General features: G+C 41.8%; 1 protein-coding gene across 2 annotated transcripts in view; it reads left to right on the top strand.

Moving 5' to 3' along the window:
* The window catches only part of GNA14 (G protein subunit alpha 14), a 202,360-nt gene that overhangs the window by 89,168 nt on the left and 89,131 nt on the right, over positions 1 to 24,061 (top strand). For both annotated transcript variants that reach the window (XM_019463552.2, XM_053907822.1), the window contains exon 2: positions 23,835 to 24,019. In XM_019463552.2, coding sequence (XP_019319097.2) covers positions 23,835 to 24,019 — 185 coding nt within the window. The remainder of the gene's footprint in view (positions 1 to 23,834; positions 24,020 to 24,061) is intronic.

Here is a 24,061-nt window from a genome sequence, read left to right as displayed (position 1 = left end):
ACCCATTTATTCGTACACCGGGGCCATGTTCAATCCTTTGCAATTACAGACAGTGCAGTAGTGCATGCTGCCTTGTAGACGTGAAGATGTGCCACATTTTTTCTTCAACACATTGGTTTTGAAATAATTTTCAAACCTGTGGAAAAGTTGAAAGAACATATAATACTCAACTGCTTTCATTTTACCTAAATTTTCCAGTTACTTAATTTCACCATATAAGCTTTCTCTCCTTCCCCCCCACCTCTTCCCCCTCTTCTGCTCAATCTCTGTGTCCACGTGCATGCTCAAGTTCAGAGGTGTGCATGTGTGTGTGTGCGTGCATGTTCAGGCTGCTGTAACAGAATACCATAGACTGGGTGACTTGTAAACATCAGACATTTATTTCTCTTAGTTCTGGAGGCTGGGAAGTACAAGATCTAATTGCCAGCAGATTCTGTGTCTGGTGAAAGCCCACTTCATGGTTCATAGACAGCTGCCTTTTTGCTGTGTACTTACATAGCAGAAGGGGGAATAGATCTCTCTGGAGTCTCTTTTACAAGGGCACTAATCCTATTCATGAACTAAGAAATTCCCAAAGGACCCATCTCCTAACACCATCACCTTGGGGATTAGGTCTCAACTTAGGAATTCCGAGGGAGGGCACAATCATTCAGTCTATGGCATTTTTATATATAGATAGAGCATACATACACACCTACATACATATATGGGTAAGTTAAGAAGTTTTGGGTTTTCTTTTAACTGAATCTTTTAAAGTTGTAGACCTTCCTCCTAAATATTCCATCATTGATCTTCTAAAATAGCCAGGTCATTCCCTTATGTAACCACAGTAAAATGATCACATCTAAGAAAATGAAATAATAATTCCAGAGTATCATATAAGGGCAATCCAGATTAGGGCATATTTTTAATTTTATAAATGTTGCCAAAGTCTCTCCAGAGCATATGTACTAATTTATTGTCCCCAACAGCAATGCATGAAAATTTCAACTTCCATATACATTTACCAGTGTTCAATTATTATCTGAGTTTCACTTTTGCTAGTCAGATGGACAAAAAGCATCACTTTTACATTTGCATTTTAAAAAAGAAAAATCACCCACAAAAAACATGTAATCCGAGTATAAGATTTTATCTTTAATTGTCAAAGTAGAAATGAGATCCCAATTTGGCCTCCAGCATAGTGCAGTAAGCTTACGTGTCTATGAACAATTGAGAGCACAAAGCTCATATTTTTCTGCAGGTTTAGGAAAAAATATTCAACTCAAGTCTTCATTTTAGAAATGTAGATATTTGGGGCGCCTGGGTGGCTCAGTCGGTTGAGTGTCTGACTTCAGCTTAGGTCATGATCTCACCGTCTGTGGGTTTGAGCCCCGCATCGGGCTCTGTGCTGACAGCTCAGAGCCTGGAGCCTGCTTCAGATTCTGTCTCCCTCTCTCTCTGCCTCTCCCCCGATCATGTTCTGTCTCTCTCTCTCTGTCAAAAATAAATATTAAAAAAATTAAAAAAAAAAAAAGAAATCTTTAAGCCAAGTCTTATCAGAGAATGTTTTGACCCAATTATGTTGGGGATCTGAAATTTTTACTAAAAGTTAATATCATTTTAAGGTTCATATAAAATGGATAACTTTAATATTGAAATAGCCGACAGGTTATGAAGCCCTCATACTGAGAATACAGAGGAAAAAAAGACTGTATCCCTGTTCTTCCTGACAGTAAACTGATCCTAATGCTTTTTAAAACTTTTCTGCAGAAACTCGTAGGTTTACACTTTGACATTTAATGTGTGTGATATGCTCATAACCAAATGGGAATGGGATTTTGTTTACTTTTTTGTGCATATGCATAAGTAATAACACTGTATGCTTACTACCCAGTGATTGTCACTGGTAACTATGTGTATTTATGTGTGTACACGTAAGCATAAAAATAATGCAGATAACTTTTGCCTTAAGGTAATGCACTTAGTATTTGTTATGGAATAAGCACTTGTCTAAGTGTGCCTACCATTCCCATTCCCACTTTCCTGAGGGAGCAATGAGGTTCAAGTTTAGGCAGCTGGTGAGTGGCAGACCTAGAATTTGAGCAGAGGGAGCCCTCTTAGTCTTTAATATACTCCCTCCTTGCAATGTAGGTTTTATGCATTACTTTCTCACTTACTGGACTAGGAATCGTTCCATGTCAGTAACTACTCATTTGCATTGATTTTCTTGGCTGTACGATATGTCCATTGGGTAGTGTCCCTGTAATTGATTTCATCTCCTACCACTGTGCAATTTTTTAAATTTATTTTTTTGGTGTTACGTATAACATAATCACTGTCCTGTTATGTATGTCTTTGCTACACATCCAAGCATTTCTTTAGGTTACATATTCTAGAATTGGAATTTCTGGATAACATAATACCACATTTTGAATGATGATGTAGGCTGTCCTTCATACTCTCATGGTTTTAATTTGTGCTCTTTCATTTTAGTGAAGGCAAATATTTCTCATATGCCTCCTTGTATTTTCTTTTTGTGAATTGCCTTTTTGTACTTTCCATGTTTTCTCTGTTGATACTGTCTTTTAAAAATTGATCTGCTCTTTAAATGAAGACTGTAAATTCTTTGTTATGTTGGAGTAGATTTTCCCTAGCAAGGTGTCTGGTTTTTTTTCATTTTTTTAAATGGTGTATTTTACATTTTGTTTACACCAAAATAATCTGAATTTCTCCAATGTAACATTGGACCAATATTCACCTTTACTTCCTTGAAGTCTATTGATTATTGAGGGGTTTTTTTGTGCATATAAATCTTCAACTCATCTGGGATTTATTTTGATGTGTTATACAGATCTGACTTTTTCCCAGATGGTTAAGATCTAGGTGCAACACTATCTATTGAGATGCCATTTATGAGAATGGCAGGTGTGGTGGCTGGCACAGAGTTTGTCAGTAAACAAACCTTTCCTCACTTTCTCCCTGTCTGTCTCTTGCATAGTCTCAGGCATAGGTGAAGTGTAAGGAGGCTTGTCTTATTCAAGAGTTGGGTGATAGGAGGAGAAACAAAACAAGATTGATAATTGAGGTTTTACCATTTCATTAATAATAAATATTTATGAACCTTCTCTGAATGATGTATGAGGGTTGTTAGCTTCCAAAAACCTAGTTTGGGATTTTGAGAAGCCTTTGGGGACACACATTTCTTTAGAGCAGATCATGTCACCACTAGATAAATGGCAGTGGTCCTTTCTGGATTCACTGTGTGTTAACCAACTTGAATTTAAATAAAATCTAAGAAAGGAAGAAAAAGAGAGAGAGGCAAAGATAAAAAGAAACCCCTGGATTGAGTTACCTTTGCTTTTACCTGTCAGCCAAGATTACAGTGTTCCATTATCTGCCAAGATTTCCATTGCTCGATACTAGTTGGAAAGCAGGTGAGATCAGATTGTTAGAGGCATTTAATTGTGGCGCTGAACAGGTCTAATTAGATTTGGTTATAATAATGCAAAATGTCTGAGATATTTTTAAAAAACCTAAGGTAGAATGGTAATGATTTATTTAATTTTTTTTCATGTTTGTTTATTTTTGAGAGAGAGAGAGAGAGAGAGTGTGTGTGTGTGTGTGTGTGTGTGTGTGTGTGTGTGTACGCGTGCATGAACAGGGGAGGGTCAGAGAGAGAATCCCAAGCAGGCTCCACACTTGTCAGCACAGAGCTTGATGTGGGGCTCAACCCCAGGAACCATGAGATCATGACCTGAGCCAAAATCAAGAGCTGTATGCCCAACCACCTGAATCACCCAGGTGCCCCAAGATGATAATGATTTTTAATTTGCTCCTGTTTCTCTGAGGTATCAAAGCTAACCAGGGCTTCACTGGTAGATGATTCTGGAATAGATTGTCTCTGCTTGCTGGATGAACTGGGTCTTTTATAGCATTTGATTCCTTTATTCTATCAGAATATATATTTGGTGAGGTGAGCTTGAAATTCTTAAAGGGATAGAAAGTAATTATTATAAAAGATATACTATAAGAAAAATCATCAAATTTACCAGCTGGTATAACATGTAACATCCCTCAGATACAGGACCAAGAGGAGCTTATCATTCTCTAACTCCAGTTAGGAAAGCTCATTAATAAATTCTTTGTTTGGTGCCTGAAACCAAGGCTTTAAACCTAAAAATGCTCCAAGCATCTTTTCTACCATTATTCTCATATTTAAATCTTTTTCTTAGATTTGCTCATCTTAGTCTCTCAAGGCCTCTGCATTTTCCTCACTGTTGACCAAACTCCCCATCAAACAAACCAAAAAAAAAAAAAAAAAAAAAACCACCAAAAAAACCCACAAAAACAAACAAAAGCAGCAGATAAATAATCCCCCAGAATCTGGATATTGCATATTCTTTGTATTTTATCTTAGAAATTTTTGGAAATGATTGGCTGCCTGAGTTGAAATTCTTTATATTAAGGCTGTATTGCAAATACTGTCATTCTAAAGCCACTACATGTATTTTTTTTTACCAAGTAAGCCAAAAAGAATAAAAATGATTGTCATTTAAGAAAAATGAAGAGCACACTATTCACACACTGCCTCCTTTAAAAAATTGGTTCTAAGGGGGGTCTGAGTGGCTCAGTGCGTTAAGCATCTGATTTTATCTCCAGGTTTGTGAGTTTGTCCCACATGGGGATCTCTGCTATCAGCATAGAGCCCACTTCAGATCCTCTGTCCCCCTTTGTCTCTGCCTGTCCCCCACTTGTTCTCTCTCTCTCTCTTAAAAATAAATGAATATTGTAGTTAAGTCTGGCTCAGTCAGTTAAGTGTCTGACTTTGGCTCAGGTCATGATCTCATGGGTTGTGAGTTCAAACCCCGTTTTGGGCTCTGTGCTGACATCTCAGAGCTTGGAGCCTTCTTCGGATTCTGTGTCTCCCTCCCTCTACCTCTGCCCCTCCCCTGCTTCTGCACTCTCTTTCTCAAAAACAAATAATAAACATTAAAAAACCTCCCTCCCCAAAAATAAACAAAATAAATAAATAAATGCTAAAAAATTAACAGCTGCAATTAAAAAAAAAAATTGGTTCCCAAAGATCTAGTAGGAAAACAATCCTTTTTAATGCATTTTTTCCACGACTTTTCCTCCCTGGGCTGGACTTGACCTGACTTTAGGCCTTTAGCAGGGCAGGTTTCCATGTAAAGAGAGCTTAGCTTCAATCCATAGGCAGCTTCCACACCTGTTGGTCTGGTGACTTGAAGTTATGCGAAAGGATGGGTGAGTGAGTGTATGTGTATGTCTTTGATGAGATCCCTGTTGTTGTGTGCTCTTAATGAGTCTTGTATCTGTCACAGATGTACTTCATGGGGGAAAGGGGCAGGGTAGGGTAGATAGAAGATGAGTTTATGTCAACTGGTGGTTGACCAGATGTCACAATCTACATAAAGAAAGTTAAAAACCCTGCTCATCTGCAGAACAGAGTTTAAATGATAAAAATTTGATGGAGGAATGAAAATTGTATCCTCTGGGAACCCAAGAAGATCCAGAATCTGAGAAAGAATGAGGAGGGAGAGGAGGAAAAGAACAACTAGAGAATGTACATCAAACTGTGTCAGAAAACGTAAGCCAAGGATTTTTGGTTTGGGTTGTTGATTTGTGGGCATGTAAGTTCTGTACAAAGTTGAATGGAAATTCTTAGCTAATCTGTCAAGGAGATTGAATTTTTTCCCCTTAAGTCTATAATGGAAAAGCATTCATTCATGTATGTTCAGGTGGGGGCAGGGACAGCCAAAGACTACCAGGCTGCTTGAAAATAATCAGTTTCATCAGGAAAATCAGAGCTGAATTGCATTTCCATAGAGGATTTAAAGCACAAATTAGGCTTACAGTATCATGACCAGTAAGGGAAAATCTCAAATCTGAGTTTGAGACCTACGGTAACTAATTTTTCAGTGTATGAGAGTGAATATGGAAATGACCATTTTAATATGCACACTGTAGCCTATAACTAATCGTGTTTTTCCTGTGGACAACCTGACTTGGGTGAAATCCTGCCAAGACCATCTCATTTCCATCTCCCATTAGATTCTGTTTGGATTTCAAAGTATAGATAATGGTTGGATCCTAGGAAAATATATGAAGTACGATTTAATGGCTACTTCAAAGATATTTTAAATGCACTTTTCATTAGTATTGTCAAATTGATTTCACACTGGAGTGCCTAACTTGAATGTATTTTATGATAATGCATGCGTTTGGAACCTAGATGTACCCTGTGGTGATGGTTATTTCAGAGTGGATATTGATTTGAATGTGACCATGTGACATCATTCCCAATTTTCCTGGGTAATGCGGCTGGTCCAGAAACATCGGCTAAGTCAGAAGACTCTTAGCATATTTAGCCAATAATAGGTACCATTCTTCCATGCTTTTGAAGTTTTTCTTCAGTTCTTAGAAGCCCTCTGTGAAAACAAGTACTCCTTTTAATCTATCGTCCTTTCAGCAAATAACTGAAAGTCAGTTATTTCTCTAATGAGTAGATCTATGCCAAAATACACTGAGGCTGGAGAGTATGTCCTAGGTAAAAGTGAGAGATAAGAGAACTTTGCCATTAATATTTACCTCTTCAACCCTGAGTCCATATTGAGCCACTTAACATTTGCTGGACCCAGGTGAGAATACACATGGAAGCTGGATGCCAAGCTGTTGTCTCCTTGCCACCCCTACCCCCACCCCCACACAGAGTGCAGAAGGTTGACATGCACTCGGGCTAACACATCCAAGCTTTGTCAACACCCCCTCAAAACATCTGTCCCTTAGCTGTACTTCAGGTTTAGGGATGCGCATTCCAGTGGCATGTTCACGCTCAAGAGGATGGATTGGGGAAGGGTCCACACGGGCAATGGAAGTGGGCGCAGGGCCAGTGGAATTCTAGGATCTTAAGCACCTGGAGCATGGCTGTGAAGCTGGGGAGAGGACATAGACTACAAGTGGCCTGTCCCCTTGGTCCCATGGCCTTGCCATTGCATTGGGTAAGGAGGTGAAGGAGGTTCAGGGCAAGGTCGTCTGAAGTTGGGAGGGTCTCTGTCTAACTCTAAGTGTGGCACTGTGTCAAGTACTGGAAGATGTGTCAAGTCCTGGCAGGATGTTGTCTTGCTGGCCCTTTGGTTTTTAGCCAGCGTGCATGTGTATGTCTGTTCTGTGCAGATGGTTAGGCTAGGTGCTGTGGGAGGATACAAAATACAAAGCTATTTTTAATCTAGTTGTGGGGGAGACAAAAGCTGAACTGAGAATAATTACAAAACAACCGAATAACCAGGGAAAATGGTTAGCCCCATAATTGTCAAGTGAGGGGATTTGGGGTGAAATGGAGTAAAGTGATGGTCGTAGCTGGGGTGACGAGGGCTAGTTTCAGGGCCATAGGGAATGAGAGGTCACAGAGTTCAGGGCTGGCAAACTCCTGTTTTCAGAGCTCCAGCAGGTACCTTAAATGTGTAGTGGGACCTGGGATAAGACAGTGGGGACTAGGGATAGAATGTGGGAGAGTTTCTGTTGAACTAGCAAATGTATGCCTTCTTAAAAGATGTTCAAATTAAAAGACAAATTGTTTGACCGAATCTCATGGGGATGGGACCCCTGAAACTAAACTTCTGGGGTTGTTGGTGATAAAATGATGTTGCCACATCGATGTGGAATCTTAATTGGTCACTCACATTTACTCCTAATAAAGTAACTTCACTGAAAGAGGTTGTTTTACATAGGACACAAGTGTCAGGACAAAAATTGTGAGGAGAAAATTCTTGAATGTCCCAGAAACAGTTCAAATGGTGGTTAAGAGAAGTGCAAACAATGAAGAGCCCTTTTGTCTTTCATGTTGCAAGCATAAAAGTTTGCTATGTCTAGAAAATATGAAGGGGACTACCTAAGTGGTGCAGTCAGTTGAGCGTCTGATTCTTGATTTCAGCTCAGGTCATGATCCCAGGGTTGTGAGATGGAACCCTACCTCAGCTCCATTCTGGGTGTCGAGCCTGATTAAAATTCTCCCTGTCCTTCTACATCAGCCCCTGCTTTCATGTGCTCTCAAAGGAAAAAAACAAAAAAAGAAAAAGAATAAAAAAAGAAAATGCAGAGGAATCCCCTAGTATTCTTTCTTTCCATTTCTGTAAAATCCTACCAATAATTATTATATCAAGTTTCTTGGGGTGTTGAGCCTGTGATCACTGGGTTGACTAGAGTGCCCCCAATTCATGATGAATTTGGAATCTTCACAGATTCACATGTGAGCTTATTTGGAAATACTGTCTTGGTAGCTACAGTCAAGTCAGGATGTGGTTATACTAGATTAGGGTGGGCCCTGAATCCATTATGACTGGTGTCCTTCTAAGATGAGTGACATTTGAACACAGATACACAGAGGACTGATGGCCAAGTGAAGACAAAGGCATAGACTAGAGTTAAGCTGCCATAGACCAAGAAGCACCAAGGGTTGTCAGCAACCCCCAGAAGCCAGGAAAGAAACAAGGAAGAGATTTTTCTCTCAGAGCCTCTGTGAGAGAATAAATTCCTTAAAAAAAATCTTATACACACACACACACACACACACACACACACACACACACACACAATGGAATACTACGTGGCAGTGAGAAAGAATGAAATATGGCCTGATGTAGCAACGTGGATGGAACTGGAGAGTGTGATGCTAAGTGAAATAAGCCATACAGAGAAAGACAGATACCATATGGTTTCACTCTTATGTGGATCCTGAGAAACTTAACAGAAATCCATGGGGGAGGGGAAGGAAAAAAAAAAAAAAAGAGGTTAGAGTGGGAGAGAGCCAAAGCATAAAGAGACTGTTAAAAACTGAGAACAAACTGAGGGTTGATGGGGGGTGGGGGGGGGGTGGGAGGGAGGGGAGGGTGGGGGATGGGTATTGAGGAGGGCACCTTTTGGGATGAGCACTGGGTGTTGTATGGAAACCAATTTGACAATAAATTTCATATATTGGGGAAAAAAAAAAAAAAGAACAACACTGAAGACTGCTCTAGCACCATACGTAATGGTTCACAGGAATAGTGGTCATTATAATAAAATCCTTCCTGCCTTAAAAAAAAAAATCTTTTTAATATTTATTTATTTTTGAGAGAGAGAGGGAGACACAGAATCCAAAGAAGGCTCCAGGCTCTAAGCTGTCAGCACAGAGCCCGATGGAGGCCTGAACCCACAGACCGCCAGATCATGACCTGAGCCAAAGCTAGATGCTTATCGACTGAGCCACCCAGGTGCCCCAATAAATTCCTTTTTTAAGAAAAGTTTATTTATTTTTGAGAGAGAGAGCATGAGCCAGGGGAGGGGCAGGGAGAGAGAGAATCCCAAGCAGGCTCCACACTGTCAGCACAGAGCCATATGTGGCTCTCAATTCCAAAAACCATGAGATCATGATCTGAGCTGAAAACAAGAGGCACATGCTTGACCAACTGAGCTACCCAGGTGCCTGGAGAATAAATTTCTTTTGTTCTAAGTCACCCAGTATGTGGTACTTGGTGACAGCAGCCTAGGAAATGAATACAGGCACTACTTCCCTAATTTCCCCATTATTAGAAATGCCACCGATGACCTGGTCTGAAAGGTTATAGCTTTGTCTTGCAAATACATTCAATCTTCCAAACCATTATATTCCCTCTTTCCATTTCCACAGTTACCACTCTTACCACATATCATAATAATATTTGAGCATTGTTTTCTAGAATTAAAGTGACTTAATTCTTAGAACAAACGATGACAGGAATGGTCTTATTCTGGCCCCTTAACTGATGTGGAAACTGAGGTTCAGAGAGTTTAAGTAATTGGTCTGAAGTCACACAATTAACCAGCACATTAAAAATCTAGGATTCCAGAAAGATAGGCCCTTGAGCACCAAGAAAAAATACTGAACCCAAAATGTAGCACCTGGCTACAGTTATTTTGCCATACTGCCTTCTCCATTATCCCAAAGACAAGACCTCAAGAGCTTATCGTTATCATTGGGGTAAAATGAGAATAGTCTTCAAATTATTCTCTTTTGCTTCCCCTCGCCTTAGAGGGCTAACCCTTGTTATTATCACAGCAGAGGAATCTAAGTGTTGATAGAATGAGAAAAGAGAGTAACAATTTCTTTATAACCATTTCTTTCCTATGTTTAATTACAGCCTTGGAAGAGGCATCAAATTGGCTTTTGGTGGAAAGCAGTTTTTTTTGTCTATAAGTAGGTCACTGGAGATGTAATTAATAGAGATAATCGCTATCTCCTATATAGATTTTTTTTTAGTTAAATGACCTCTTTTGCATACGTTTTCCCATGGGGTAAGAAAGCAGCTAGTTGGGTGACATTGTTAAGCTGGTTTTATATAGCAAGGTCAAAAAATAAATCTTTCCAACATAAGAAATGCGTTTGTTTTACTGAAAGCTGGGGTTTTGTTGTTGTTCAAGTAGAGGCTTATGAAAAGCAAAACCTAGCTGCTGACGGATTTTCTTACCTTGGGCTTGAGTAGTGAATTAGAGTTATAACATCAGAGCATGCTCTCAAGTGTCTCCCAACCCCAATATGGCAGAGTATATTAATGGTGATCGTATAGCTCATCGTCCAAACCAGGACATTTGAGAATGAAAAAGGATGCTATTAATAATTACCTCAGGACAACAGGCGTAAACTAAGGCCAGTCCTGGGCAACTGGACAATATGGTCATCTTGGTCGCTTTAATCCATCCTAGAAACAGAAATCTAGACAGTTTTTGAAAACCTCTTCCCACAAATAGAGCTTGATAAGTGGGGCTGAGAATTGTTATTAGTTATAAATCATTAGGCTGTCCCTTGGAAATTAAGTATGTATAGATATATATTTTAAGTTTATTTATTTTTGAGAGACAGTATAGTGAGCAGGGAGGGGCAGAGAGAGGAGAGTATCGCAAGCAGGCTCCATGCTGTCATCACAGAGCCCCATGTGGGGGTCGATCTCACAAAGCATGAGATCATGACCTGAGCCAAAATGAAGAGTTGGACACTTAAGCAAATGAGCCATCCAGATGCCCCAAGTGTGTGTGTGTGTGTATGTGTGTGTATTTAAGTACTTTTTTTTGGATATCGGTAAGAGACATGTTGAAAAATTATTACTTAAATGTTTTAGTCTTAGTCATTCTGGAGCTAAGAGTTTTGGGGAGACTGAGGCTGAAAGGGATCTTGGCCTGGAGGAAAGGAAACCAAGGAGTTGGCCTTCCCTACTTGGGTGGAGACTTATGCCCTAGAATTAGTGCCCAGCCTAGGAACTCACCATGTGGTCAACTAATAATGATGGAAATGACTCTAAAAACGTCTTGAATTGAACTGGTGATTTACAGTTGTGCACCAGAAGGAAAAAAAAAAAAACTTTTTTTCAGAGAATGAAGCTATAGTGAAGATTGTTTGATGAGATCTGTGGAGTTGAGTAGGCACAAACTTGTTTGTTTAGGGGATTGAAAGAGAATTACAGCAGGAGAGGGTATTACATTTATGTTGGGAAAGTGCCCTCTGAATGGAACGGTAGGAAAGATTCCAAGGCTGTGTGGTGATCAAATGAGGAACGCTAAGGCACATGATACTATGTAACTCTTCAAATATTCATTTATTGAGCCCCTACTTCTTGGCAGGTGTTGTCCAAGGCCCTGGGGTCCACAGGTAGAAGAGAGTTCCCGATCTAAGGGAAATTACAGAGTGATGAAGACATGTAAACAATGTGAACATCATGGGGTGCCTGGATGGCTTAGTCAGTTAAATGTCCCCCTTTGGTTCAGGTCATGATCACATGGTTCATGGGTTTGAGCCCTGCATCAGGCTCAGCATTACCAGCTCAGAGCCTGGAGCTTGCTTCTGATTCTGTGTCTGTCTGTCTCTCTCTCTCTCTCCCCTCTCCCTTCTGGATTGTGCTGTCTTTCTGTCTCCTAAAAATAAATAAATAAACTTTAACAAAACAATATAAACATTATGATCAATGCAGCAATAGTGGTATGTAAAAATATAGTCATAACAAGAAGAGAATGAGTGTTTCTACCTGGGAATTCTGGGGATTCATGGAAAAAAGTGATGTTGCAAGAGGAGTTGGATATGTTGGCAGACCACTGTGGGAGAGGAAGGCAGGCAAAAATGATATGGCCTGACTTTTTTCTAAGGTTATTTACTTATTTTTGAGAGAGGGAGCGTGCACACACACGCATGCACGTGCACGCACGGGAGAGGGGCAGAGAGAGAATCCTGAGTGGGCTTCGTGCTGTGAAAACAGAGCCCAACAACACAGGGCTCAATCCCACCAACCATGACATCATGACCTGAGCTGAAATCAAGAGTCGGATGTTTAACCAACTGAGCCACCCAGGCGCCCCTATAGTTTTCATTCTTAACATGATTCTACATGTAACTGCACTTTTGTTTAAGTAACACTTAATTTATTTCCATGTAAATTTATCTTTGGGGTGGGGTGAGGGTGGAAAGAAGAGGCAGGGAGTTGTTTTAGCAAAATGCTTTAGCGTTTTAAAAGTTACCCTGCCTCCTTGCCTGCTTTTACTGAGACTTAAGGATTTTAAATCCGTGGCCTCTTCTGAGAGCTTCTTTATTTTCGTTTAAATAATTTTTGCCTTTGCTGTCCTCTTCCTCCTCTTCTTTTTCAACAGGAGCAAAATCAAACTTTCAGATGATGATAGCTTGTACAAGAACAAGTTTTCCCTTAAGACTCACTATGGTGTTAACCATTTGAGTGTCAATCATTCCTCATGGAAAGACAAATATCACATGATTTCAGTTACATGCAGAATTTAAGAAACAAAACAGATGAATGTGGGGTTGGGGGAAGCGAAGTAAACCAAAAAACAGACCTCCTGACTATAGAGAACAAACTGGTGGTTAGCAGAGCAGTGGTGGAGGGGGCGGGGATGGGTGAAATAGATGATGGGGATTAAGGAGGGCACTTGTTGTGATGAGCATTGAGAAATGTACAGAATTTTTGTTTTTTTCAAGAATTGTTGAATCTCTCGGGGCACCTGGGTGGCTCAGTTGGTTAAGCATCTGACTTCAGATCAGGTCATGATCTCACGTTTCATGAGTTCAAACCCCACGCCGGACTCTGTGCTGACAGCTCAAGGCCTGGAGCCTGCTTTGGATTCTGTGTCCCCCTCTCTCTCTGCCCCTCCCCTGCTCATGCTCTGACTGTCTCTCAAAAATAAGCATAAAAATAAATAAAATTCTACACCTGAAACTAATATTACACTGTATGTTAACTAACTTGAATTTAAAGAAAGACTTGAAAAAGGAAAAAAAAAATACTCCTCAGGGATGCCTGGGTGGCTCAGTTCGGTAAGCTCTGACTTCAGCTCAGATCATGATCTCACTGTTTGTGAGTTTGAACCCTGCATCTGGCTCTGTGCTGACAGCTCAGAGCCTGGAGCCTGCTTCAGATTCTGTCTCCCTGTCTGTCTGCCCCTCGGCAACTTGAACTCTGTCTCTCAAAAATAAACATTAAAAAATTTTTTTAAATGACTCCTCATATTCTTCCAAAGGTTGAGAGGTCAAAGAGTTATCTGTGCCCTGGTGTTACTATTTCTTGGTGAACATTTCTGTAAGAAGGGGGGAGGGGAATGTTAACTTTTCAGCAGGAATGGTGAAGAGTGGAAGATTATAAAATCATTTATTAAAATGCTTACCATTTGTGTTTTTGGAAAGTAAAACAATGATGAGTCAGAATCATAGAGCAGAAAGTGATCTCATAACCCTCCTTCCAACTGAAATGAGTTGTACTCCTAATGAAATTGCTAATATTTTAGCTGTCAGCTATAGAGTTTGAGTAGTTGTCTCCCTTCCCTTGGTATGGCTTAACCATTTCTAGGGAAAAGTAATTGATGTCCAGGACATTTTCCAAAATAGAGCATTTGATTTTTAAGATTGTGTATATTGTGTTACTTTTCCAGAATCTGATACAGATGGACTGTTGGTACAGAATGAGCAAAATTCTCAAAACTGTGTAACTCTTTATGGAAGGGTCAGTTATAATGTTTGGTAAGTAACAAACACCTCTGGATCACGTGACTACATCCAAGAGGTCAATGACACATCCATCATTGACAACTGTTTCCTGACATAAAGCAGTTAATAATAAATCAAAAAAATTTTATTGAATTTTTAAAGAATACCACATTTAAAACAAATTATAGAAATTTGGTTGTATAGGTAAATAACTCAATTTAGAGTAAAAATTAGCCTCATTGTTCCACTGCATTTGAAGTTTTAAATACACATATGGCAACTCTGAGAAGGACACTGTTTTTGATATTTCAAATCAGAAAAATTAATCGATTCTTCACAATTAAAATTGTCAGCAGGACTTTTTGGCTTGGCTTTGATATAAGAACTCAGAAATCAGGTTTAAACCTGAATACATTCTTGATCAAAATGTCACCCAAAGATGATAGAAAATGGCAGGAATTGCCATTGGAATTGTTGGGGATTCTTGTTCTTCTTGGTTAGTCAGTGAAGATGATTTTGCAGGTTAATGAAACAGAAAGACTATAAAATCTAATACAGCATCTTGTCATTCTCCATTGTTTTATTATTAGGTTTTTTAAAAATCTCAAACTATTTACTGAGCCTTTTCACTTAATTTCTTGTGGCTTCTCCTTTTTGGTTTCAAGAGCCCCATAGTCACCTCTTCTGTTGAGAGAGCAGCCGCGAACCCTGTCTTCAATTGTTTCCAGTTCTCTGTTCCTAGGACACTGCTCCTCCTTTCGTGGTGAAAGATCACACCCCCTCTGTTTGTAAGCACAGAAGCTGGAGACTGGTGACATAATTGTGCTGGCGACATGGGGGCTGGACACAAGCAGACAGGACTGACTTAAATAAGTGAATCTTTATGGCACTCAAAAAATGTTTTCCCTCTAGAAATTGAAAAACAGAGCTTCTGTGGGGACTTTATTCATGCAGAAATTAAATTGGAACTTGGTGTAAAAACCAACCAACTGCGAGATCATGACCTGAGCTGAAGGTGGACGCTTAACTGACTGAGCCACCCAGGCGCCCCTTATTTATTTTTTCAAGTCTATTTTTTTTTTTTAGAGAGAGAGAGAGAGCGCAAAGAGGGGGAAGGGCATAGAGAGAGGGAGAGAGATGATCCCAAGCAGATTCCACACTGTCAGTGCAGAGCCCAACATGGGGCTCTGGGGCTCCAACTCACAAACTGTGTGATCATAACCTGAGCCGAAATCAAGAGCCATAGGAGTTGGATGCTGAACCAACTGAGCCACCCAGGCACCCCGCCCCCGCCATCCCAAAGGACCTTTTAATACCATCACTTTGGGCATTAGGTTTTCAACATGTGAATTTTGGGGGAGCAAAAACATTCATTCCAGTGCTGCAGTAAGGAATCATTTGGAATTTCCCCCAATGTTAGCCAGCTTGTCTCCTCCATCAGTATCTTGAGAATAACCAGCCCTAGGATTGTAGCACTCACAGGTGCAGAAATTCCTACTGTGTGGGGTGGCTGCTGTCCAAGGTCACTGGTGAGTTACAGGAGCCAGTGCACCCAAGTCCGGGCACTCTCCCGGGGCAGCCCTCCTTGCCGCTGAGAACTGCTCCTGCTTAAAAATTTTACGAAAAGAATTTTTTTTTTAACTTATCCCTTTACCAGGAAACCCTGATATGGAAGTTGAACCTCCGTGCCTGGCTGGCACGGGGTCCTGCGTGGCCCGGTGGAAAGGGCAATCGGCAGGGGGCCTGCCTCTGTGTGGGGTTGCTTCGTCTACTCACCAGACTCACCCACCGAGTCCTGAGTCTTCTCTTGGTTAGACAAACCTGTTTCCTGTTGCTTTCCGAGATCATGACCATCCTGGTTGTCCTGGTCAATAGATATCCATTTGCAAATATTAGTTAGGTTTTTCCTATGTGCTGGGTTTTAGGCTCCAGAGGTGTCAGGGAACACGAGCACTAAGGCCCCACAGAGCCAGCCTGCCGGTCTTCATGGTAGGTCCACACCCTTGTCTGCCTGTAGGTCTCCATCCTTTACATCGACATCCAGAATCGTGTCTTCATTTATGTTTTGACTTACACTTTTGCTCTGTGTTTGTCCTCTTGTAAAGCTGAGCTAAAAAACAAAAAAACAATGGCTTCTCGCAGATGGTTTCAGAAAACATCCCAGGACGCTGGAGACGGCTCTGCCTATCTGAGAAGCTTAATCAGCTCCTTGCTTTGGCTCTTGGGGAGGCTGTCTTCGCAAAAGATTGTAGGTGAACTTTAGAACAATTGATGTACTGTTCAGATGTCCTTGGTCTATCACTTGCAAAGGATTTATTTTGCTTTGGCCTCTGTTCCCTCTTGGCTCCTAAAAGGCAACGTTTTTCTCCGTGAGCCTTTCTGTGTATTTAACAGTAAGCTGAAAGTTGAATCTCACATTGCTTTCTCAAATCTGAGAAAAAGTTTAGAGTTTTAGTGCTGAGACATTTTGTTGGCCCTTTTTCAGTAACATGAATTTTAACCCTCAGTGTTTTTTTTTTAATTTTTTTGTATCTGGATGTGGTTCATGGGGAGAATTCCAGAAGCCTCTAGAGAAAAAGAGGGGGAAGCTCCTTTAAGTAAATGGGTAAATTTCACATAAAGAGGGCAGTAATTTGTGTCTGTTATTTATCAAAATGTGATACCTGATCACTGTGGTAGACATGATTTTTTTTTTAGTTGGAATATTGCTGAAGTCTTACTTTATTTTAATACATTTAATTAGATTAATCATGGCAAATGATACTGGTTTTTCACCTATAATATCCATGTTTCCTTTCATAACAAGCGTATTTGAGTAAAAAATTTTGCTGAATATTAAAATCATACAGGTGGTATATGAGTATGGCAAACAAAAAAAAAAAATCACAAGATGGGCCTACAAATGACAAGGTCTTGGAAAACAGTGGTTAAGTACATGCCAGGGACAAGAGTCGTGTAAAACAGCCTGTAGCCCTGCAAGGTCAAAGATGTATACCCCTCACCCACAGAAAGCAAGAAGCCTGTGGTCTATGTTAAGTATGCTAGAGTAGCAAGCTGTGTGTGTGTGCAATTTTTAACCACTTATTGAGTGGCTATTCTGGGAAAGGAAATGACTCCTATTTAAGGGGCTGGGGAAAGGCAGAGATCCCAGGCAGAGCTTTACAGTGAGAGACTCAGGGGAGTGTGTGAGCCTTACTTGAGAGGCATTTTGGTCTCCTGCCCAGAGCCAGGGAGCAAGGGGGCAGAAAACTGGTACTGGGCCTCCAGGGGATCTGTTACCGGCCAGAGTGCTTTCCTGACAAGTTATCTGCCGATTTGATTACAGAGGACGGTTGCAAGAGGATGACGATAAGCAAGAACCTCAACCTTAATGCAAGTTTAAAAGTACTTATAACCATTGTTGGGTTTTTCCCCCCAAATATGAAAACGTTGAGCTAAAAACTAAATGGGACAAAGAGCCGTTTCCTTTATTAATACTTGGAACAGAATCTGGAAATGGAATGGTAATTTTATTCCTTTGCCCATCTGGTGTTTTAACAGAGTTGGGTCCAGGAGTGAAAGTCCTGCCAGTCTGTGGTCCACTCCCTGTCCCGCCACATCTCCCCCTCCCCGACTGGCCCCTGTTGCTCAGATTGAATCCCTCAGTAACCTGACACCAAAATGCACCTTCTAACCTAAGGCTTTGGCCTCCCTGTGAGTGAGAGGCCCCCAGGGTGAGAGCTCAAGTTGTCTTAACTATCTGTGGATTTTGTGGGCAAGCCTGGGAGAAAGTCCTCACAAAGAGACAAGAAACAAAGCAGAGTAGACTGTGCTCCTGACCGAATCACACATTGTAAAGTGTGATGGGTTGGGGGTGGAGTATGTAAAGCTAAGTCACCTAATCCTCCAGTCACCAGTAATTTTCATTTAAAAAATCATTTCCTTTAGATTTTTTTCCTTTACTTGCATAGAATAGATAGTTGTAGTCCGTGTATGGGTGTCGAGTTTCTGCTGAGAACAGATGAGGAAGCTCAATTCAGATCCTTAGCTTGAGTTTGTTGGTTCCTCTGGTCACGGTCACAGATGTCATTGCAGAGAGAAGCGCCCCCCCACCTTACCCCTCTCTTGGCCCCATCTGCTGCTGGAGATCTCTCATTTAGAGCAGAGCTCTGAAGGATTAAAGATAAAGTCCTAAGTGTCGCCATGTCGGTACCAGATGAAGACTGCTTAAAAAGATAGGAGGGTGTGACTCGACCATTTATTTGGGGAAACGCTCAGTGTAAAACTAGCACATGGTGTTAACATGGGAAGTGCACATACCAGCACAGACCTGAATTTAGACCCGAGACCCAGCACTTGGAAGCTGAGCGACTTTGGACAAATTTCGACCTTGGACAAAAATTTAAAAAACTATGTAATCTTTATAATTTTCAGTTTCCCTTTTAGAGATAGAAGGTTCTAACTGGGTTGTGCGGTGCCTTACATAAGATCCAGTGCACCTCCCACCCTGAGTCACTCTTCTCTGGACTCAGCCCCCAGGGGACTGTGTCTTTCAATCTCTCTTTCTGCCTTTAACCGAGCCTGTTTTGTTCCATGTTTGGTTTTTTTGTTCTTCAAATAACCACAATATAGAACTGAAGAATATTTTAAGGTATTGGTATTCATCAAATGAGTTTATGTCTTCTTTTTGTGAATATTTTTTGATGTCTGTTTTTGAGAGACAGCATGAGCTGGGGAGGGGCAAAGAGAGAGGGGGTACATCAGATCTGAAGCACACTTTGCTGATAGCAGAGAGCCCGATGTGGGGCTCGATCTAATGAACTGTGAGATTGTGACCTGAGCCAAAGTTGGACACTTAACTGACTGAGCCACCTGGGTGCCACTATTTATATCTTCTTTTTCAATTAACCTTTAAAATCGTTTTTAACATTTTCTTCTTGAAATGCTCCATGTCCCAAAGCAAAAAGCAATGACTTGTAAAAAAAAAAAAATGTTCCTATCTTTGGGACTAATGGTGAGGTTGGCTTTAACCTCTTGTAAGTGAATGGCCTGTGAAACTAAAAAAGATCTTTACCTTGGTAGAAGTTTGGGCTGAGTCTCGAGTGATTTTTCTGGTCTCAGGGCCAAAATCACAGTTTATGCCTTGAGATAGTTACGTAATCTCTCCTTTCACATCAGCTTTGTGGTGTATAATATGCAGAAGGATTAGTATTTGCTTGGGGTAAGGTAGCACTGGACCAGAGGTCAACCCTGTGGGGGTGGAACAGAAGAATGCATGGCAGTGTCCTAGTGAGAAGGAGATTCAGGGACCCCAGAATTCTGTAAGAGCAGAGATCTTGTGTCATCTGGAACCTTGGATGAAGTTCAGACAGTAGAGAGTCTTCAGCAGGTTCTCATGTTATCGTATGGGATCTGGGCAGCCAGGAGTAATCATGAAATGGTGGCTTCAGGGGCCGCTGGTATCACTGCAATCCTCTGGAAAATTCATATCTTATTTTTATGTGATTGATCATGATAGAAGACCTATGGAATAAAACTGTGGCTTCTCACGTTTGTTCTCTTCATACCTTTATTTAGCCATCCTTTGACAGCCAACTATGTAGCAATCAGTGTGCCTGGCACCCAGATGAGTGACCCTCAAGCTTTACCCTTAGGGGACTAAGTAGTGAGAGGTCTGCAATTAGGGGATGTGCTCCACTGGGGTGTTCCAGGTGCTTAGATTGCTCTAAGGGGACAGGCCTGAGTGTTGAGGGATGGAGGGGAAAACAATTCCTTCAGGGGAGGTGGTATCCTTGGTGAACCTGAAGGCTGAGGCATTTGTCGCCTGGCTTCTGGGCCCAGCTCCATACTGGCACCCACCTTGCCTTGTTTCCTGACTTGCAGCCAGTTTCCTCATCTCTGACCCACCTTTCTGCCTCTGGAAGTGGAAGTGAGGTAGCAGTGAGGCTACCTGTGAGAACATGCACCTGTCTGAAGGTTCTTCTTCGTGCTCCAGCTGTATGTCTAGAAGATAGTGGTCCTGCTGGGGCTCAGAGTTCAGTGTGGCTGTGAGCTTCCGATTTGTCTTCATTAGACCAGTCCAACGAAGTCCTTTTGGTCATGACCCTGACTTTCTTCCCTGACCATACAGTCTGTCATTAGTCTGACTGAATAAAGCCCTGTGATTACACACACCTTGTAGGGTGGTTGTGTGAGGGATAGGGGGTCGTTTGTCTAGAGTAGCTGCTACACAGTGACTTCTCGAATAGTCACCATTATTGGGAAGGAGGAGTAATCCAGAAAGGGTCACAGCATCAGGACAAGGCTCCTGCGTGGCCACTTGTTGTGCTGCTGCCTGCAGTGGTTGAAGGCACTGCTACTCACATAGTACCCTGGGCAGTTGAGAGGGGATAATCCCCTCTCTTTCCCCATGTTGTAGATACTACAGGTAGTTGAGATGAGGTATACTCTTAAGTACTATCACGTACTCAAATACTGCTGTATTATTCAGGCCTTTAAAAGGAAGGAAATCCTGGGGCCCCTGGGTGGCTCAGTCGGTTAAGGGACCGACTTCGGCTCAGGTCATTCTGTCATGGTTTGTGAGCTCGAGCTCCATGTCGGGCTCTGCACTGACAGCTCAGAGCCTGGAGCCTGCTTTGGATTCTGTCTCCCTCTCTCTATGCTCCGCCCCTGCTTGCACTCTGTCTCTCTCCCTCTCTCTCAAAAATAAACACATTTAAAAAAAATTAATAAAAGGAAGGAAATCCTGGGATGCCTGGGTGGCTCAATTGGTTAAGCATCTGACTCTTGACTTTGGCTCAGGTCATGATGTCACGGTTTGTGAATTTGAGCCCATGTCAGAGTGCTGCATTAGCAGCATGGAGTGTGCTTGGGATTCTCTCTCTCTCTCTCTCTCTCTCTCTCTCTCTCTCTCTCTCTCTGCCCCTCCTTCACTCTCTCTCTTTCTCTCAAAATAAATAAACTTGATATATTAAAAAAATGAAGATGGTGAACTGTATGTGTATTTTACCACAATTTTAAAAAGTAGTTTAAAAGCTTATTAAGTATGTGCCAAGTGTCAGACATTATTGTGATTTCTCTCTCTATATTGAATGGGGACTCCCAAATGTAGGGTGATGATCAGGTGGGAGCCGGTGGTGTGGGCGGTGAAAGGATTCAGCCAAGGCAGAACAAAGGAGATAGCAGTTTATTGAATACATTGCAGGGGAGCGGTGGGCAGGACCACAGAGGAGAGGCCATCTGCAATGAGGCAGTGGGAGGGCGCTGTTTCTAAAGGGAGAAGATGAGGAGGTATGGGGATGTATGAATTTTCCCTTTTATGGTAACTAAGCCTGGTTGTAAGTAGCCCATTGGTCAATTAGGGCTTGTGAATATTTTGAGGTGGGGCACCTGGTGGGTCTGTCTCCATTCAGCCTAGTGGTCACTGTGGGCCCTCTTCCCTTGTTCAACATTCCGTTGCTCAAGCCTGTCGCCCAAAAGTGGCCTCTACAGTAACACCTGGCACAAGGGGAGATGATGTGAGTTAAAAGGAAGGTGGCCCCTGTCTCCCCTTATGAAACGTGCGGACTGGTAGGGGAAAACATGTCAAATGGAGAACGGCATTAATGAGCCCAAGTGTGGCTGGAGCACATGCTATGATTGATACCTGGAGAACTTACAGTCGGGGAACTTGACCTCATTAGGGAGGCCAGGCCAAGAGCCAAGGCGAGCAGGACGAATGTGCAGAGCATGAGCAAAGGCAGCAAGAAGACCAATGTGTCAGAGAGCAGAGGGTGAGAGAATGTGTGTTGTACGAAGAGGGTGGTGAAGACCCAAGGGGCCAGACCGCACAGCCTTATGGGCCAGAGTGAGGAAGTTTGTCTTTCTTCCTGAGCAGAGTGGGATGCCACTGAGAGTGTTGAGTGAGGGCGGGGAGGTAGAAGAGTAGGTTTGGGTTTTGAAAAGGTCAGTCTGAAGGAACATGTTTTCTTAGAAGGAAAAATCTTAACAGATGTTCACAGTTGTATCTCAACTATCCATGTGGAAAACTTGAGCGACTCTGTTTCTCAGGGCCCTTGTGCTAGGCCCTGCCCTGATGTTTGCAGAGACATCACAGAGACCCACATCCCATAAGTCCAAATAGTTGCAGGTTATAATTAAGCTAACAAACTATTATCACTATGTTCTATCCTCTGACCGTGGCAAACATGTCTTTAAAATGTCAAAAAAGATGTGTACAACTATGGTTTTTATGTGACTAAGTGTTAGCAAAGTTCCAGAGGATAAATTTGTCTGTAATTGCATTGTCTGGTAGTCTGTTGGGCCAATGAGATGTGGATGAGTAGTAAAGATTTTATAATTAATCATTTACGACGCCACAATTTTTTTGCTGCCATTATGGAAAAATCAGTATATTTTAATTACGGTTTTCATATAATTTGCGCTCTTTTGACAGAAATACTGAGTCAGACAACTTCTTTTTTTTGCAACAGCTTTGTTAAAATATAATTTGAGTGCGGCACAACTCACCCATTTGAAGTTACAACTTGCCTTGAATCATTTTAGTTCTGAGATAGCTTCTCATAAATCTCCAATTTGAAGAAACTTTGCCCTGCTGGGGGCATATTGACATTAATTGTTACAAAATTCTTAAAACAATACTGAGATTTGAAAATGAATCACGAGTATAATATAACATGACTTGTTCCAAACATGGTAATGGGATCTCCTACAATACATTATCTTTTTTTAAGCTATAATTGACATGTAACATTATATTAATTTCAGGTACAATAAATTATCACAGAAAATGTTAGAAAATATTTTCATTGCATCATATCCATCTTTGTCACTTACACTGTGACTGTCATTGTCTTGTCAAGCATTATCTCAATCTAATGTTAATGTGGAGTCCCGGTTGAGGTGCCTGGGTGGCTGAGTTGGTTAATCGTCCTACTTCAGCTCTGGTCATGATCTCAAAATTTGTGAGCTCAAGCCTCACATCAGGCTCTCCATTCACAGCGTAGAGCCTACTTGGGATTCTCTCTCTCTCCCTCCTCTCTCTGCCCCTCACACTTACACTTCCTGTCTCTGAAATAAATACACTTAAATTTTTTTTAAAATGTGGAGTCCTGGCATCTTATGTCCCACATGTTATGCCTGGACATCTCAGAGCAGCAGGAATGGTTTGATCCTGTAAACTGTTCCTCTGCTGCCCACATGCAGGTGTTGTGAGTTTGGAGGAGCCCCTGAACTACAAGTTGGAATAGGAGGAGGAGCCAGAATACCGGGGATGGTGCTGGATTGTGCAAGGATCACTTGTGCTCACGTATCTGAAAGGCAGGAACTGACGAGTGAATAAGACTTTGATCCTGTTGCTGAGGTCCTCCCGGCGCACTGATGCAGCCTCCATTACCACTGCTGCTGTATTAGCGGTAGTGAAACCCTTAGACGTTTGGGGCTTTCAGACACAGTTGCCAGTTATCAGAAGGAACTTAGGAAAAGGGATGTAGGGGAGCAGTTTCCTGGGGCCTAAACAGTGCTGGTTATAAGAGCTGATGGTTAGAATTACTCCAAGGAACAGAGACACTCACGTACCCTTAAGTGTGTGTGTGTGTGTGTGTGTGTATGCATGCGCGCTCGCACGTGTGAGAGGGAGGGAGAGAAGGAGTGGGAGCACAGGGTACAGAATAGGGACTCCTCTGCCTAGGGTCAGGATACTGACGCCATATTACTGGCAGGATACTGGCAGGCCCCTTCCAAGTTGACCCAATCAACCCTGTTCATCACGATACAGACCAACACAGCCAGGAGGTCCCCTCTTTCCTAGCGTGTTCCTTTTGAAGACTGCTGACTGCATTCTCCCCTTGTGTTGTCTTACCAGGAACTGGTGAAAGTGGCAAGAGCACCTTTATCAAGCAAATGAGAATCATCCATGGGTCTGGCTACAGCGATGAAGACAGGAAGGGGTTCACGAAGTTAGTTTACCAAAACATATTCACCGCCATGCAATCCATGATCAGAGCCATGGACACCCTGAGGATACAGTACGTGTGTGAGCAGAATAAGGTAAGCGCCACAGGGGTGTTGGCCCTATTTGTGGAGGCATGT

The sequence above is a fragment of the Panthera pardus genome, unplaced genomic scaffold (genome assembly GCF_024362965.1).
Source record: "Panthera pardus isolate Hobbes unplaced genomic scaffold, ASM2436296v1 HiC_scaffold_20, whole genome shotgun sequence".
Lineage (NCBI taxonomy): Eukaryota > Metazoa > Chordata > Mammalia > Carnivora > Felidae > Panthera > Panthera pardus.
The sequence above is the reverse complement of the archived record's forward strand: the minus strand, read 5'-3'. Positions and strand labels throughout refer to the sequence as shown.